Here is an 11,651-nt window from a genome sequence, read left to right on the forward strand (position 1 = left end):
TGGGGGGGGGGGGCGAGAGGGGCACGCCGGGGGGGGCACCTGCAGAGAAAGACGTAGCAGTCCTGCGTGTGGAAGTGGCCAAACTCCTCCTCGGGCAGCCGTGTGAACTTCTTGCCCTCGAGCACGAAGCCCTCCATGCCGTCCAGGTCCTCGTTCCACTCCTCCATCAGCTGCTCCGCCTGCGTGCGACCCCACCCGTCACGGTGGGACAGCGCAGCCCAGCCCGCCCTGCGCCCCGCGCCCCACCCCGCCCTGCGCCCCGCGCCCCGCGCCCACCTCCGCCAGAGGCATGCGCGGCTGCCGCGGCAGGAAAAGCGAGGTGAGGTCGGCCTTCATCTGATCTTTCTTCTCGGCGTCACGCTTCACCTTCCCCGCGAGCCCCGGGCCCTGCAGCACAGCCTCTGCGTTGCGCGTGTAGTCCACGGTCAACACATCGTCCCAGTTCTTGAACTTGGCCTTGAACACCTGAGAAGGCACAGCTGGAGTAGGAGACAGAGAAGGCGGGGCCTGGGGAAGGGGGGGAGGGGGCGGCGGCGGCGCCTAGGAATTGGCAGAGGTGTGGCCTAGCAACCTAGGGGGACTAGGAGTGGGGGGGGGGCGGGGCATGGGCAGGGCCCGGGAAGCTGTGGAGCTTGGTAACCAACCGGTCCACAGAGGGTCAGGGCAATAACGCGCCCGCGGGATCTCGGGGAGGCGGCCTCCGGGGGCGCCGCATCGCACACCTGCGCCTCTGTGCCCTCCAGGCTGCGGCTGACCGCGGCGTGGCGCGGCCGGTGCAGCATCCCGCACAGCTCCTGGCCAAGCTTGAGGGCGGCAGCACGCACCAGGCGCGGGGACTTGCGGCCGAGCCAGATGAACACGTCGGACCAACAGTCCAGGATGTACACGCAGCGCGTGTCCAGCAGGCTCTGCAGCTGCGGGGCCCCGGAGGCTGGAGGTCAAGACCAGGGCCACCAGCAAGAAGGGATCCAGCCCCCACGCCCTCCTCCCTCGCGTCTCACCAGCCGCATCCCAGGCATCAGTTCCACCCTGGGCCGTATCTTATGTTCCACAGAAAGCTTGTAGTTGATCTGCGGCAGCTCCAGGTAGCCCAGGCCCAGGCCCACCTGGCAGGAGCAAGAGGTGGGCTTAACCAGGCTGGGTCTGGGGAACACGAGCCCCGGCCACAACAGCCCCTGCTTCAGGCTGGCCCCTGCACTCAGGTCTACAGCTTGCTCCTCTCCGGGCTGGCTTCCTCCCTCCACCCCAAGATGCTTTCTAGAAAATCCTATCAGCGGAAGAAGGGCTGATAGATGGTGCCTTCCCTGCCCGCCGTCTCCAGGTCCTTCCGGGTTTCTCTAACCTGTCCTCTTCCTGCCCACAACACGCCCACCTTCCTGTCACCTACAGCACGAAGGCCGGGTCCCCAGGCCTGGCACCCATGTGCTTCTTGGCCTCCCTCTCCAGCCCCGCCTTCCCCGGAAGCACAGAGCGCAACACCAGTGCCCCCGGCCCCACTCAGAGCCAGCCTCAGACCCGTGCTGAGCTACTCCTTGCCCAGAAGGTGGCACCCTCTCCCCACCGAGGTCCCGAAGGAGACCGCAGCCGCCGCCTGACCGCCAGTGCAGTCAGGCCAGCCCCGCACCCCCGGCTTACCTTATACAGCTTGGGCTGGGGTGGCCAGAAGTCGTCGGGCACGTGCTTCTTGATCTCGGGGGGCTCCCCGCCCAGCACCTCCCAGAACTCGGGGGGCTCCTGGCCTTGTACCAGCAGCGAGATCTCCGCCTTCCCTTTTCGTTCGTTCTTGTTAATTTTCTCTGCAAAGAGCCTGAGGGCGGGTGCGAAGCCTTAGTGATGAAGCCCACGCCTCCTCCTTGGGTGACAGTTTTCCTCTGCACAGTACACCCCGGCCCGTCTGGGCAGGTCACAGTCCTCTTACCTGGCCTTGGTGGTGCTGCTCAGCGTGGCCTGGGCCCCCCGCCACACGTAGATGTCCAGCCCTTGGTCCAGCAGGAAAACAAACCTGGACAGGAGGGAGTGGGAGGGGCTGCCACTGGCCACGGGCAACGACCGCCCCCATGCCTCTGACCCCGCCCCAAATCCGTCCTTGCAGGACCTCCTGCTGGAAGGCCTCTGTCTAGAGCCAAGCCCCGCCCCCTGCTGGTGGGGAGAAGGTTGGGGTGAAGCGCCCCGTCACGGGGCTCACCTTGGGTCCAGGGAGGCCCCCGTAAGAGGCACGGGCTCCAGCTTGAGGTTCTTTTTTCCATACACACGGTACATCCTGAGGGCCAGAGCGAGAGTGGCTTGGCGGGGGCACCAAGGGGCACATTTGCCCCAGTACCCTCCCCCGATCCTGCCCAGCTGAGTGCAGGTCAGTGCCGCCCACACACCCCTCACCTGGTTACGTAGTGCGTGTCCTCCACAGTGTAGAAGCCACTGGCTGTTCCACCCTCGATGTAGGAGATGTCGTTGTCAAATACCTGCGTGCGGGGCATGTGGACTTTCACCGAGCTGTCCCCCCCACCCCCACCCAACGCCACCTGTCAGGAGGGGCGGACTTGCGTGCAGTCGAGTCAGATGCTCTGAATCCACGATGACGTTAAAAGTACAAGATCTGCGTCTACAGACGTAAACGCGCACGGCGTGGTACGATGTACACAACCGTGAATGTGCCTGCTCGTGTCCGGACGCAGCATATGCTTAGACAGGCGCGTATCAGGGGACAGGACCGGGCGGGTTTATGGAAGAAGGCAAACTCAGGTGGAGGGGCCCAAACTCTGGTCTCGTGTAGGTACCTACATGTAACCAGCTGGCGGGTAGGCCGGCGCCTCTCACTAACCCAGCTCCCTGGACTCTGGCCCTGCCCCCGGCCCCGCCTCCTTCGTGGCCAGCCGGTGGGCCACCCTCTGGCAGCTTGTAGTCCCAGCTCCCCATCCCTCCTGGTCTCCTGCACCACCACCCACCCAGTTTCCAGCTCCCAAACTAGCCGGGTTTCCTAACCCTCACCTGAGCCAGGACTTGCCTCCACTGACCCAGGCTCCCAACTGGCGGCCTCGCCCCACTTCCCTGACCTCAGCCCATCGGTCCCCGCCGTCTGCCATCGCGGGGCTCACTCAGCACCTGATACTTTCAGTCGGCCCCGCCCACCGACCCTCGGCTCTGGCTCTGGCTCCGCCCCCGCCCCTCCACACCTGCAGGAACTCGTCGCTCTCGTCACCCATCTCCTCGCGCACGGTGCGGCACTCGGCGCCCAGGTAGTTGCGCAGGTTGACAGCGTGGATGGCAGAGCACGCCTTCTTGTCAAGTGTGGCCTCCCCACCGATCCAGTAGTAGATCTCCCAGTTCAGAGACCCGCTGTCATCCAGAAAGGTCTGGAGGCCGGGGCAGTGTCTGGGTCAGCCCCCGCCAGGCTTCTGCTGGGCAGCCTCCCGGGCAGAGACCTCACCGCCCACCCTCCCCCGGAACACGGCTGGGAGCGGGCGGTTCTGAGCCGTCCAGGTCGGGCCTCGCGGCCCCCTGCCCCGCACCTTGAGCACAATGTAGCAGTCGGCCTCGTAGAACCTGCCGTGGAGGGCTTCCCCCACCAGCACGGGCACGAAGTTCTCCATCTGCCAGATAGTCAGGCCAGGCAGCTGGCCCACGTCCTCCGTGAAGAACTCGGAGTAGTCGAGGCGCGGCTTCTCCAGGCCCTGGTCCCAGCGCCGCACCTTGCCCCCAGGTGCTCCGGAGTCCACGCTCTCCTGGAATCACAGGCAGGACGCTGGCTTGACTGTGCAGCCGCTCGCGCTGGCCCGCCTGCGACCCAGCTCAGGGCCCCCCCTCCCGCTGGGCCCGGCTCACCTCCTGCTTCTTGTTCTTCTCCTGGGCCACGTCTGACATGCCCTTCAGCACCTGCTTGGCCTGGTCATCCTGGGCCGAGTCCTTGCGCCTCCGCAGCCGCATCTTGCGAGCCAGGGGGTCCTTGGGCCCACTCCCTGCTGAGGGGAGGGGTACACAGCTGACCTGGCTGCCCCCTACCCCGCCTGGGGCGTCCAGCCAACCAGGGGCCAACCCCACGCCCCGCATCCAGAAAGCGCATCCCACCCAATTTACAGATGGGTAAGCTGAGGCCCAGGGAGGAGCCCCCACTGCCAGGCCAGACCTTCCCCTGCTCACCAGCCGCCGCCGCGGCCACCGTGGCAGGGGAGGCTCCCGCCAGCCGCAGCTGGTTCTGCAGCGAGAAGTCAATGTTGTACCACTCGGCGGTGTGGTCAGCGGGCTTGGGGGGCATGACCAGGCTGGGGTTGTCCCGCACGTCCAGGACCTGCCTCGTGGGGCGAGCGGAGCCGGCGCTGAGCCCGAGTTCTACCTCACGGCCACCCCAAACCCCTGCTCTTTGCAACCCCCGGGGCCAAAAGGCTCAGGTTCTCATCCTGCAGCCACTCTCATGAGCTTGGGCTTTCCCGTCTGTGAAGTGTGACCTCGCAGACTGGCTGGCTATGAGGCTTAAGCGATGCTGTCGAGCGTGATGTGGACACAGGACGTGTCCTTCCCCTCCTCACCCCGGCACCAGCCACCCCTCCAGGAGCCCTTTGCTCAGTCTTCTCTGGGGGTCTGTCCACACCTCTCCCGTTCCTCCCTCCCCCCCAGTACCAGCCGCCTGCCCAACCTCGATTTCTGTCAGGAAGTGAATGGCCTCCGGGAGGGTCACCAGGCGATTCTTGTTCAGGACCAGCTTCCTCAGCTTTGTGCACCTGTGATGACATAGCTGGGGCTCAGGGGGGGTGACAGACGGGGAGCCGGGGGCCTTCCAATCCTGGGTTGGGGTGGCAAGTAGGGCCAGAGAGACTAAGCAGCCCGGCTAGTTAGGAAACCAGCCAATTTGAAGGTGCCGGCAAAGACGGTAGGGGCTGGGGTCTCCTCATGGCTAAGTGACCGGGAGGGTCTTTCTGCGGCTTCTGCAGGGCTGCACCTTCCAAAGGGGCCTTCCGAGAACTAAAGACCCCTGGGTGTGAACAAGAGGGCATCAAAAAACACGTTTTGGGGCTTCCCTGGTGGCGCAGTGGTTGAGAGTCCGCCTGCCGATGCAGGGGACACGGGTTCGTGCCCCGGTCCGGGAAGATCCCACATGCCGCAGAGCGGCTGGGCCCGTGAGCCATGGCCGCTGAGCCTGCGCGTCCGGAGCCTGTGCTCCGCAACGAAGAGGCCGCAGCAGTGAGAGACCCGTGTACCGCAAAAAACAAACAAACAAAAAAACACGTTCTGCCCTCAAATTAACCCGGAAGCTGCGGAGGGTCCTCCGTCCTCAGTGCCGGGGACCATGCTGGTGGGCGCTATGACCTCTTGGAGGGGACGGAAGCAGCACTGTGTCCCAAATGCAGGTGGCAGTGGAGCCCTTCTGGCCTCATCCCTATTGGAATCCCCCCAAAGACTGCTCTGGGGACTGCACCCGCAAAGCCAACGCAAGCCCTCCCGTTTCCTACGCCACACGAAGACCACGGGGGCAGGTGGAGGGGCCATGCTGGGATCCTGGGGCTTTCTGCACCGTGCTCCCCGCCCAGCCTTGTCTGGCACCTGCAGAGGCTCTCAGGGATCAGCTCCAGGCTGTTGTTGGCAGCCGTGAACTCTTCCAGGCTGGACAGCTTGCCGATGCCCGAGGGCAGCCCGTCGAAGTCCAGCTTGTTGGAGTTCAGGTACAGCCTCTTGAGCTTGGTCAGCTTGCAGATGGCCGACTAGAGGCGGCACGGGCAGGGGCGGGTCAGGGGCGGGCACAGGGCGGCCTGCAGCCTCCCCGCCCTCCCTGGGCCCCAACGCACGGGCAGTGAGGTCAGCTGGTTGCGGGACAAGTTCAAGGTCTCCACGTGCACCCACTGGTCGATGCAGAAGGACAGCTCCGCGATCTGGTTGCTGCTGAGATTCAGGCGCCGCAGGCTGGGGAGGGTGTACAGGCACTCGGGCACCCGCGTCAGGTCGTTGCAGGACAGGTCCACATCTGGGCGTGGGGTGGGCGTGTCAGCCGGGGCCCCTGCGGTGGGCTCCAGGGGCGGCAGGCCTGTGTGAACCCCAGCTCCCCCTCCTGGCTCTGTGGCCTCAGGTACAAAACCTCACTTCCTGGTTTCTCAGAGAAGGGGGTCTACGCACAAAGCCTACTCGTAACTTGGTGTTACTCTCAGTCATCACGGTGACAACGAGAGGAGGTGTGACAGAACCGCACCCGCTTCCCCCTAGAGATGCTCACTGAAGCAGGGTACCATCTCCTCCTCTGTGAGGAAGTGAGAGGCTGAGGGGTCCCTAGGGACTGCCAACCTGCGAGGTGGCTCAGGCCCTCCAGGCTGGTGGGCAGGTTGCCCTGGGTGCGCTGTGTGTTCCTCAGGTGCAAGGTCTGCAGGGCCGTCATGGCCGGGAGCTGCCTGTGGGGAGACGCGGCGTTCAGGCCGGGGGCCGGGGCCCGGGCCGAGCGGGCCCGCAGCACGAGGCTGACAGTGGGGCCCCGGCGGGGAGGGCCAGGTGGGCGCCTACCGGAGCTGGGCGTGCAGCAGCGGGTTCCCGTTGAGCACGAGCGTCTGCAGGTGCACAAGGCGGCGCATCTGGGGGGGCAGGCTCTCCAGGCGGTTCTCGCTGAGGTCCAGGAACAGCAGGTCGGTGAGGCTGATGAAGAGCTGGCTGGGGACGGCGTCGATGCTGCGGGCGAAGGGCTGCCGGGTCAGGGCCGCACTCCCACCTCCAGGACAGGCCCCGGACCACCCAGCCCGCCCTCTAGGCACCTGTTGTGGCTGAGATTCAGCACCAGCATGTTCTTGGCGTTCTCCAGCTCGCGAGGGCACTCCGTCAGCTGGTTGTAGCTCAAGTCCTGGGCAGAGGGGTGAGGCCAGGTCAGGGGGGTCAGGGCTGGTCCCACACTGCCAGGCCTCTGCCGGCCTCGAGGGTCAGGACAGGCACTGAGAGGGGAGCAGGGGAGGGGGCTTCAGGGCAGAGAGAGACAGTGGGACCCCGGGCGGAAGGGGGCCTAGGTTAGGGATCCGACTCCATAAGCGACCTTGGGCAAGGCACCGCCCCATCTCAGGTGTCTGCGTCTGTAGAACAGGATCACCACGGCCCCAGGGTCCAGTGTAGTGGGTGGGCACTGAATGGTGGGGCTGGCACGAGGGCCAGGTGGCAGATAACCACTGACCAGAACCGAGAGGTCATCCAGCTTGAAGATGTCATCGGGGACTCCGGAATTCTTCAGGCTGTTGGCTCGAGCCACGATGGCCTGGGGATACACCATGAGAGTCCGTGACTCCTAGCTTCCACCCCCCAGTAGAAACAGGGATCGGGGGGGACACCACCTCCGGAAGTCCACCAAGGCCAGGCCTGAGTGCTCTCCCACTCTGGCTTTTACTCATCGTCTACTTGGCAAGCCTTTTCTAGACCACCAGTGAGCTCCTATTTATACCTCAAAGCTCAACTCAAAGGTGCCCCAGAGCCCAGCACACGGAATCTCAGGGAACCTCTCCTGACGGAATAATCCCTCTTCCTCCCAACCCCAAACAGCAAGACAGGGATAGAGCCCTGAGCCAGAGCGTCCAGTGCAGGAGGCGGCTGGACCAAAGACAGGTCAGAGCACAGACTCAAAGCAAGTCCGTTTTCTCTCCCCTTAGGGCTGAAACTTGCTCCCGCTTTCAAAGTGCAGGAAGTTAGTGCAGGATGGCTGGTGGGGAGGGGACAGGCCAGGTGCTGGCACCATGACTGCAAGTGACAAAAACACTAACAAGAGCCACCGCTGCTGCTCCCTCAGCCCCAGCGTCTGTGTGGTGCCACCGTGTTGCTTCTCGGTGGTCACTGCTGGACCATCTCGGAAAGTGGAAGGAACTCGTCCAAGGTCATGCGGCCGGGAAGTGGCAGAGCTCAAATTTAAACTCGAGTCCAGAGGCTGTGCCCTTAACATCTCAGAGCTCCGACCTTGGATGGGAATAAGCTTCGAAGAGGCCTGAGGGTCTGGGATGGGGGCTCCATGGAGAGCAGAGGCCCAAGTGAACTGCCCCACCCACCTGCCCTCCTGGCCAAGCCCCGCCCTACGCCAGCTCTACCACTGCAGCTGTGCCACCTGCCTCCGTGGCCAAGTGTCCTCGTCTGTGAACTTGGAGGAAGTGAAGATCACATAAGAAGCTCTCGTGAAACAGCTGGAACAGCGCTCAGCTGCTAACAACTGCTACAGTACTTGTTATTCAAACTGGGTGGGATCTGGGGTTTTTCAGCGCTTCCCCCACGGTTACTCGACCCGGCATTACTGCATGCTCTCCCCCGCAGAGTGCGGGTGCAGAGAGGTACTGGCCCGAGGTCTGCAGCCCCGGGCGGCACTCACCCGCAGCGACGGCAGGCTGGACAGCTCCCCGTGGAGCGTGGTCAGGTTGTTGTGACTCACCGACAGGTGCTCCTGGGCAGGGACGGGGAGAGGGGCTCAGCAGGGCGGTGGGGCATCCACGGAGCCCCCATCTGCCACCACAACGCTGCCCCAACCAGGGGGCCCTCAACCACACAGGCCCAGTCCATTTCTGCAACTTCCCTCCCTCACAGACCCAGACTCTTCTTGCACACCTCCCAGGATGGGGTACTCACTCCCTCTCCACTAGTTCTGCTGTGGTCAGCACCCTCCTCTGTGACGTCTGTGTTCTGTGCAGTTTCTCCCCACCTGGCCAGCCCCGTCCACAGGGACCCTCCCTGCCTGCCCAGAGCCTCTTACCAGCTTCTGCAGGGCGGCCAACTCCTCTGGCAGGTAGCAGAGGCCGGTGCGGTTTAGCTTCAGCCATCGCAGACTGCTCATGGCCTTGACGCTCTCAGGGAAGTACCCCCCCTGAGGAGTAGGTCGTGCTGAGGCTGGCCTGGGACAGGGCACCCTTGCTCTACCGCCCAGGGGCCCCACATTCCACGGAAGCCTGTGAGAGCAGCGGTCACCTCTCACTAGCTGTGTGACCCGGGACAAGTCACTCTGCCACTCTATACCTCAATTTCCTCGCCCATAGAATAGAACTAATAAACCCCCCTGATGACAAAAGCGTCATAAGGAACAACTAATGGTCAGGACGGCTGCTGATCTACAATCTGTCTCTCTTGCTGTGTTCTCGGCCCACAAAAAGCTTATTCCAGGTGACACACGCACACCTAGCTGTGTGGTTATATCAGCCAAATGCCTCTGCCTGGCGTCCAGGCCCTGCCTGTGCTCGCACCCTGCCATCAGCTTGTGGCCGCTAGTGGCAAGGTCGACTCCCCTTGTGAGGCCCCAGCGCCCCACCCTGCACAGGCACAGCCTTATTCGTGAGTTCATTCACCCCTTCGTTCCCCATGTTCAAACGCCCACCTCGGGACCCCCGCCCTTGTGGCCGGGAGCCTGGGGCAGCATGCGCCTTCAGTGCCCCTGACTGGTGTCCCCTTCCCCCTCCGGGCACATTCCTAGCTGGTGACTCAGACTCTCCCAGTCTGGAGAGGACACAGGGGGACCCCAGATGAGCATGGTGGGGATGGGGGCAGAGAAAAGTGGCCACCTGTGCCTGGGGTCAAGTGTGCACACGTGGGTAAAACGCAGGAAGGCGGCCTGACTCCTCGGCCCTGGCCCAACCCCTGACCCCAGCTACAGCCGGGGCCGCCGGACGCTGCCGACCCAAGATCACACTACACTGCCCCCAGCCTGAGCCTGCCCACACCCCACCCTGCAGCCTGGACCACCCTCCAGGAGCCAGGCCAACTCTCAGGGCCTCGTCTCTGGTCACCAGCCCTAACCCTGCCAGTCTCATTCTCGGGCCTCCAGAACCACTGTGCCCCCCAGTCCCCCCACTGGCTGGAGGGCTGGGCTCGGGTTCCTGGTGGCTCGGGTCAATCAGTCCAGCAGCTGCTCCGACAACTGCCACCCAGGCCCTCGCCCAGCTGCTCGACACCAACCTCTCCACAGCAACTAACCCCTGCCTCCAGAGGACTAGTTTTAAGCCCCTTCACCGGACGAGAAAGCGAGGCTCGAGGAGGGGAAGTGACTTGCCCAAGGCCACACAAGATGGGGGTGGCAGGCGGGGGCAGGGCAGAGCCGGCGGCGCGGCCGTGAGTCAGGGCCCGGCTTGGGCGTGTGACGTCACAGGGGAGGGGAGGGAGAGCTGGGGAGGCGGGAGCAAGAGCTCCGACCCGGGCCACCAGCTGGACGGGCGGGGCCATGCGCCAGGCAGGGGCCCGGTGGGGGTTCCCCACGCACCCCGAAACGGCTCCGAGACCCCGCGTGCGCCCGCCCGGCCCGCCCTGGGTCTCCTTCGCGGGCGCCAGACGGAGACCTAGGGGGGTCGGTTCGGGGCGGGGCCCGGGAGAGCCCGTCCGCGGTCCCGGGCGCGTAGGAAGCGGATGGGCGGGTTGGGGGGCCCGTCCGCCGTCCCGAGGCTCACCTTGAAGTCGTTGCCGCTGAGATCTATGCCGCGCACGAACGGCAACACCCCGGTGGCCTCCATGGCGGCGCTCGGCTGCTGGGAGCGGGGAGCGGGCTGCCGGCGGGGCGGGGCGGGGCGGGGAGCGCGGAGCCGGCGGGGAGGGGAGCGCGCCGGCCCCACCCCTCAGCCCGCGGCTGCCGGGCCCTCAGTTCCGGACGCGCCCGGGGCCAGCCCGTGGGGCGCGGGGCCTCGAAGAGCACGGTGCGCCTGTGCCCCGCAGGGCCTTCTCGGCCCGCGGCTCTGTCCCCTTAGCTGGCCGCCGCCCAGGACCCCGGTGGTTCGGGCCCAGGCTCGGGCGCGCGGGGGAAGCGGCAACAGGACGCCCAGGTCCTCGTTCCGAGCCTCGGGCCTCCTTCCGGGAGACGCTCGCTTGGGGGCAGCGCCCGCGTTCCTCGGCGTCCCCGCTCGGAGGCGACCCCCGGGTGCGCGGTTACGTGCCCGCTCGCCCCCCGAGGGAGGCGTCCCCGGGCCGGCACATGGTGGCTCCGGTAGGTGACAGGGCTGGTGTTCCCTTCACGCGAGAGGCGGCTGCAGACCACAGTGACCAAGGGCCCCACTGGGTGTGTGCCCGGCCCGCAAAAGGCTCGCGTCTTTCCTAGCCACGGCCGGGAGCGCTGCCTTGCTTCTTTAAGACGGAGCGCGCCGGGGAGCTCCGCCCCGAGGAGCGCACGGCCGCCATTGGCCGAGGCGGCCTCAGGGTGGCACGAGGGCGCGGACCTCGAGCGCTCCGATTGGAGCCGAGGCCTGCCCGTCTGCGAGCGCCGGGCTCTCGGCCGACCCCGGCCTCGGCGTTCGGCTCCTAGGTCCTCCACGTTCCACTTCCAGGCGGCCCAGTGGCGCGGCCCAAGCGGCCCCCTGCATCCCCCGGCCGGGGCGCCGAAGCAGCGACGCAGGTACGGCCGGGGCACGGGGCGTGGCCTCCGCCAGCCGCGCGGTCCCTGCCAGGAAAGGGGGCACCGGGGAAGATCCGGGGCCGGGCAGAGGTCGAGTCGCGTCCTGGGTCCGTCCCGGGTCCATCCCGACGTTCCCAGGGCCGCGGTGACCCTCGCGGCCGGGGCTTGGAGGAGGGGAGGCCCGGCCTCGCCCTCTCCCCTTCCTGGTTGGGGTCTGCGCGACCCAGCTCAGGCAGGCAGGGTCTTTGAGCGCTTTACAGCTTGGAGGCGGGTGGCAGCGGTGATCGACGAGGAAGCCGCCGCGGGGCCACGCTGGGTCACCCCCCGGCCTTCTTGCCTATTTTTAGGTTGGGAGCGG

General features: G+C 65.8%; 1 protein-coding gene across 2 annotated transcripts in view; it reads right to left on the reverse strand.

Moving 5' to 3' along the window:
• FLII (FLII actin remodeling protein) overlaps window positions 1-10,435 on the reverse strand; it is a 12,074-nt gene extending 1,639 nt beyond the window's left edge. Inside the window, exons 1-22 of one of the 2 annotated variants that reach the window (XM_007448388.1) lie at window positions 10,359-10,422; window positions 8,681-8,791; window positions 8,303-8,374; window positions 7,130-7,210; window positions 6,723-6,808; window positions 6,478-6,639; window positions 6,265-6,368; window positions 5,775-5,950; window positions 5,533-5,690; window positions 4,628-4,712; window positions 4,135-4,282; window positions 3,820-3,956; window positions 3,507-3,719; window positions 3,171-3,350; window positions 2,377-2,459; window positions 2,186-2,260; window positions 1,919-2,002; window positions 1,636-1,807; window positions 1,002-1,106; window positions 723-914; window positions 277-465; window positions 40-179 (exon numbers count right to left, since the gene is read on the reverse strand). In XM_007448388.1, coding sequence (XP_007448450.1) covers window positions 40-179; window positions 277-465; window positions 723-914; window positions 1,002-1,106; window positions 1,636-1,807; window positions 1,919-2,002; window positions 2,186-2,260; window positions 2,377-2,459; window positions 3,171-3,350; window positions 3,507-3,719; window positions 3,820-3,956; window positions 4,135-4,282; window positions 4,628-4,712; window positions 5,533-5,690; window positions 5,775-5,950; window positions 6,265-6,368; window positions 6,478-6,639; window positions 6,723-6,808; window positions 7,130-7,210; window positions 8,303-8,374; window positions 8,681-8,791; window positions 10,359-10,421 — 2,816 coding nt within the window. In that variant the 5' untranslated portion in view covers window position 10,422. Of the gene's footprint in view, window positions 1-39; window positions 180-276; window positions 466-722; window positions 915-1,001; window positions 1,107-1,635; window positions 1,808-1,918; window positions 2,003-2,185; window positions 2,261-2,376; window positions 2,460-3,170; window positions 3,351-3,506; window positions 3,720-3,819; window positions 3,957-4,134; window positions 4,283-4,627; window positions 4,713-5,532; window positions 5,691-5,774; window positions 5,951-6,264; window positions 6,369-6,477; window positions 6,640-6,722; window positions 6,809-7,129; window positions 7,211-8,302; window positions 8,375-8,680; window positions 8,792-10,358 lie in introns of both variants that reach the window. The other variant, XM_007448389.1, reaches the window with a different exon arrangement.
• Between the last annotated feature and the right edge of the window lie 1,216 nt (window positions 10,436-11,651).

This window comes from Lipotes vexillifer, unplaced genomic scaffold, assembly GCF_000442215.2.
Source record: "Lipotes vexillifer unplaced genomic scaffold, Lipotes_vexillifer_v1.1 scaffold533, whole genome shotgun sequence".
NCBI classification, from domain to species: Eukaryota; Metazoa; Chordata; class Mammalia; order Artiodactyla; family Lipotidae; genus Lipotes; species Lipotes vexillifer.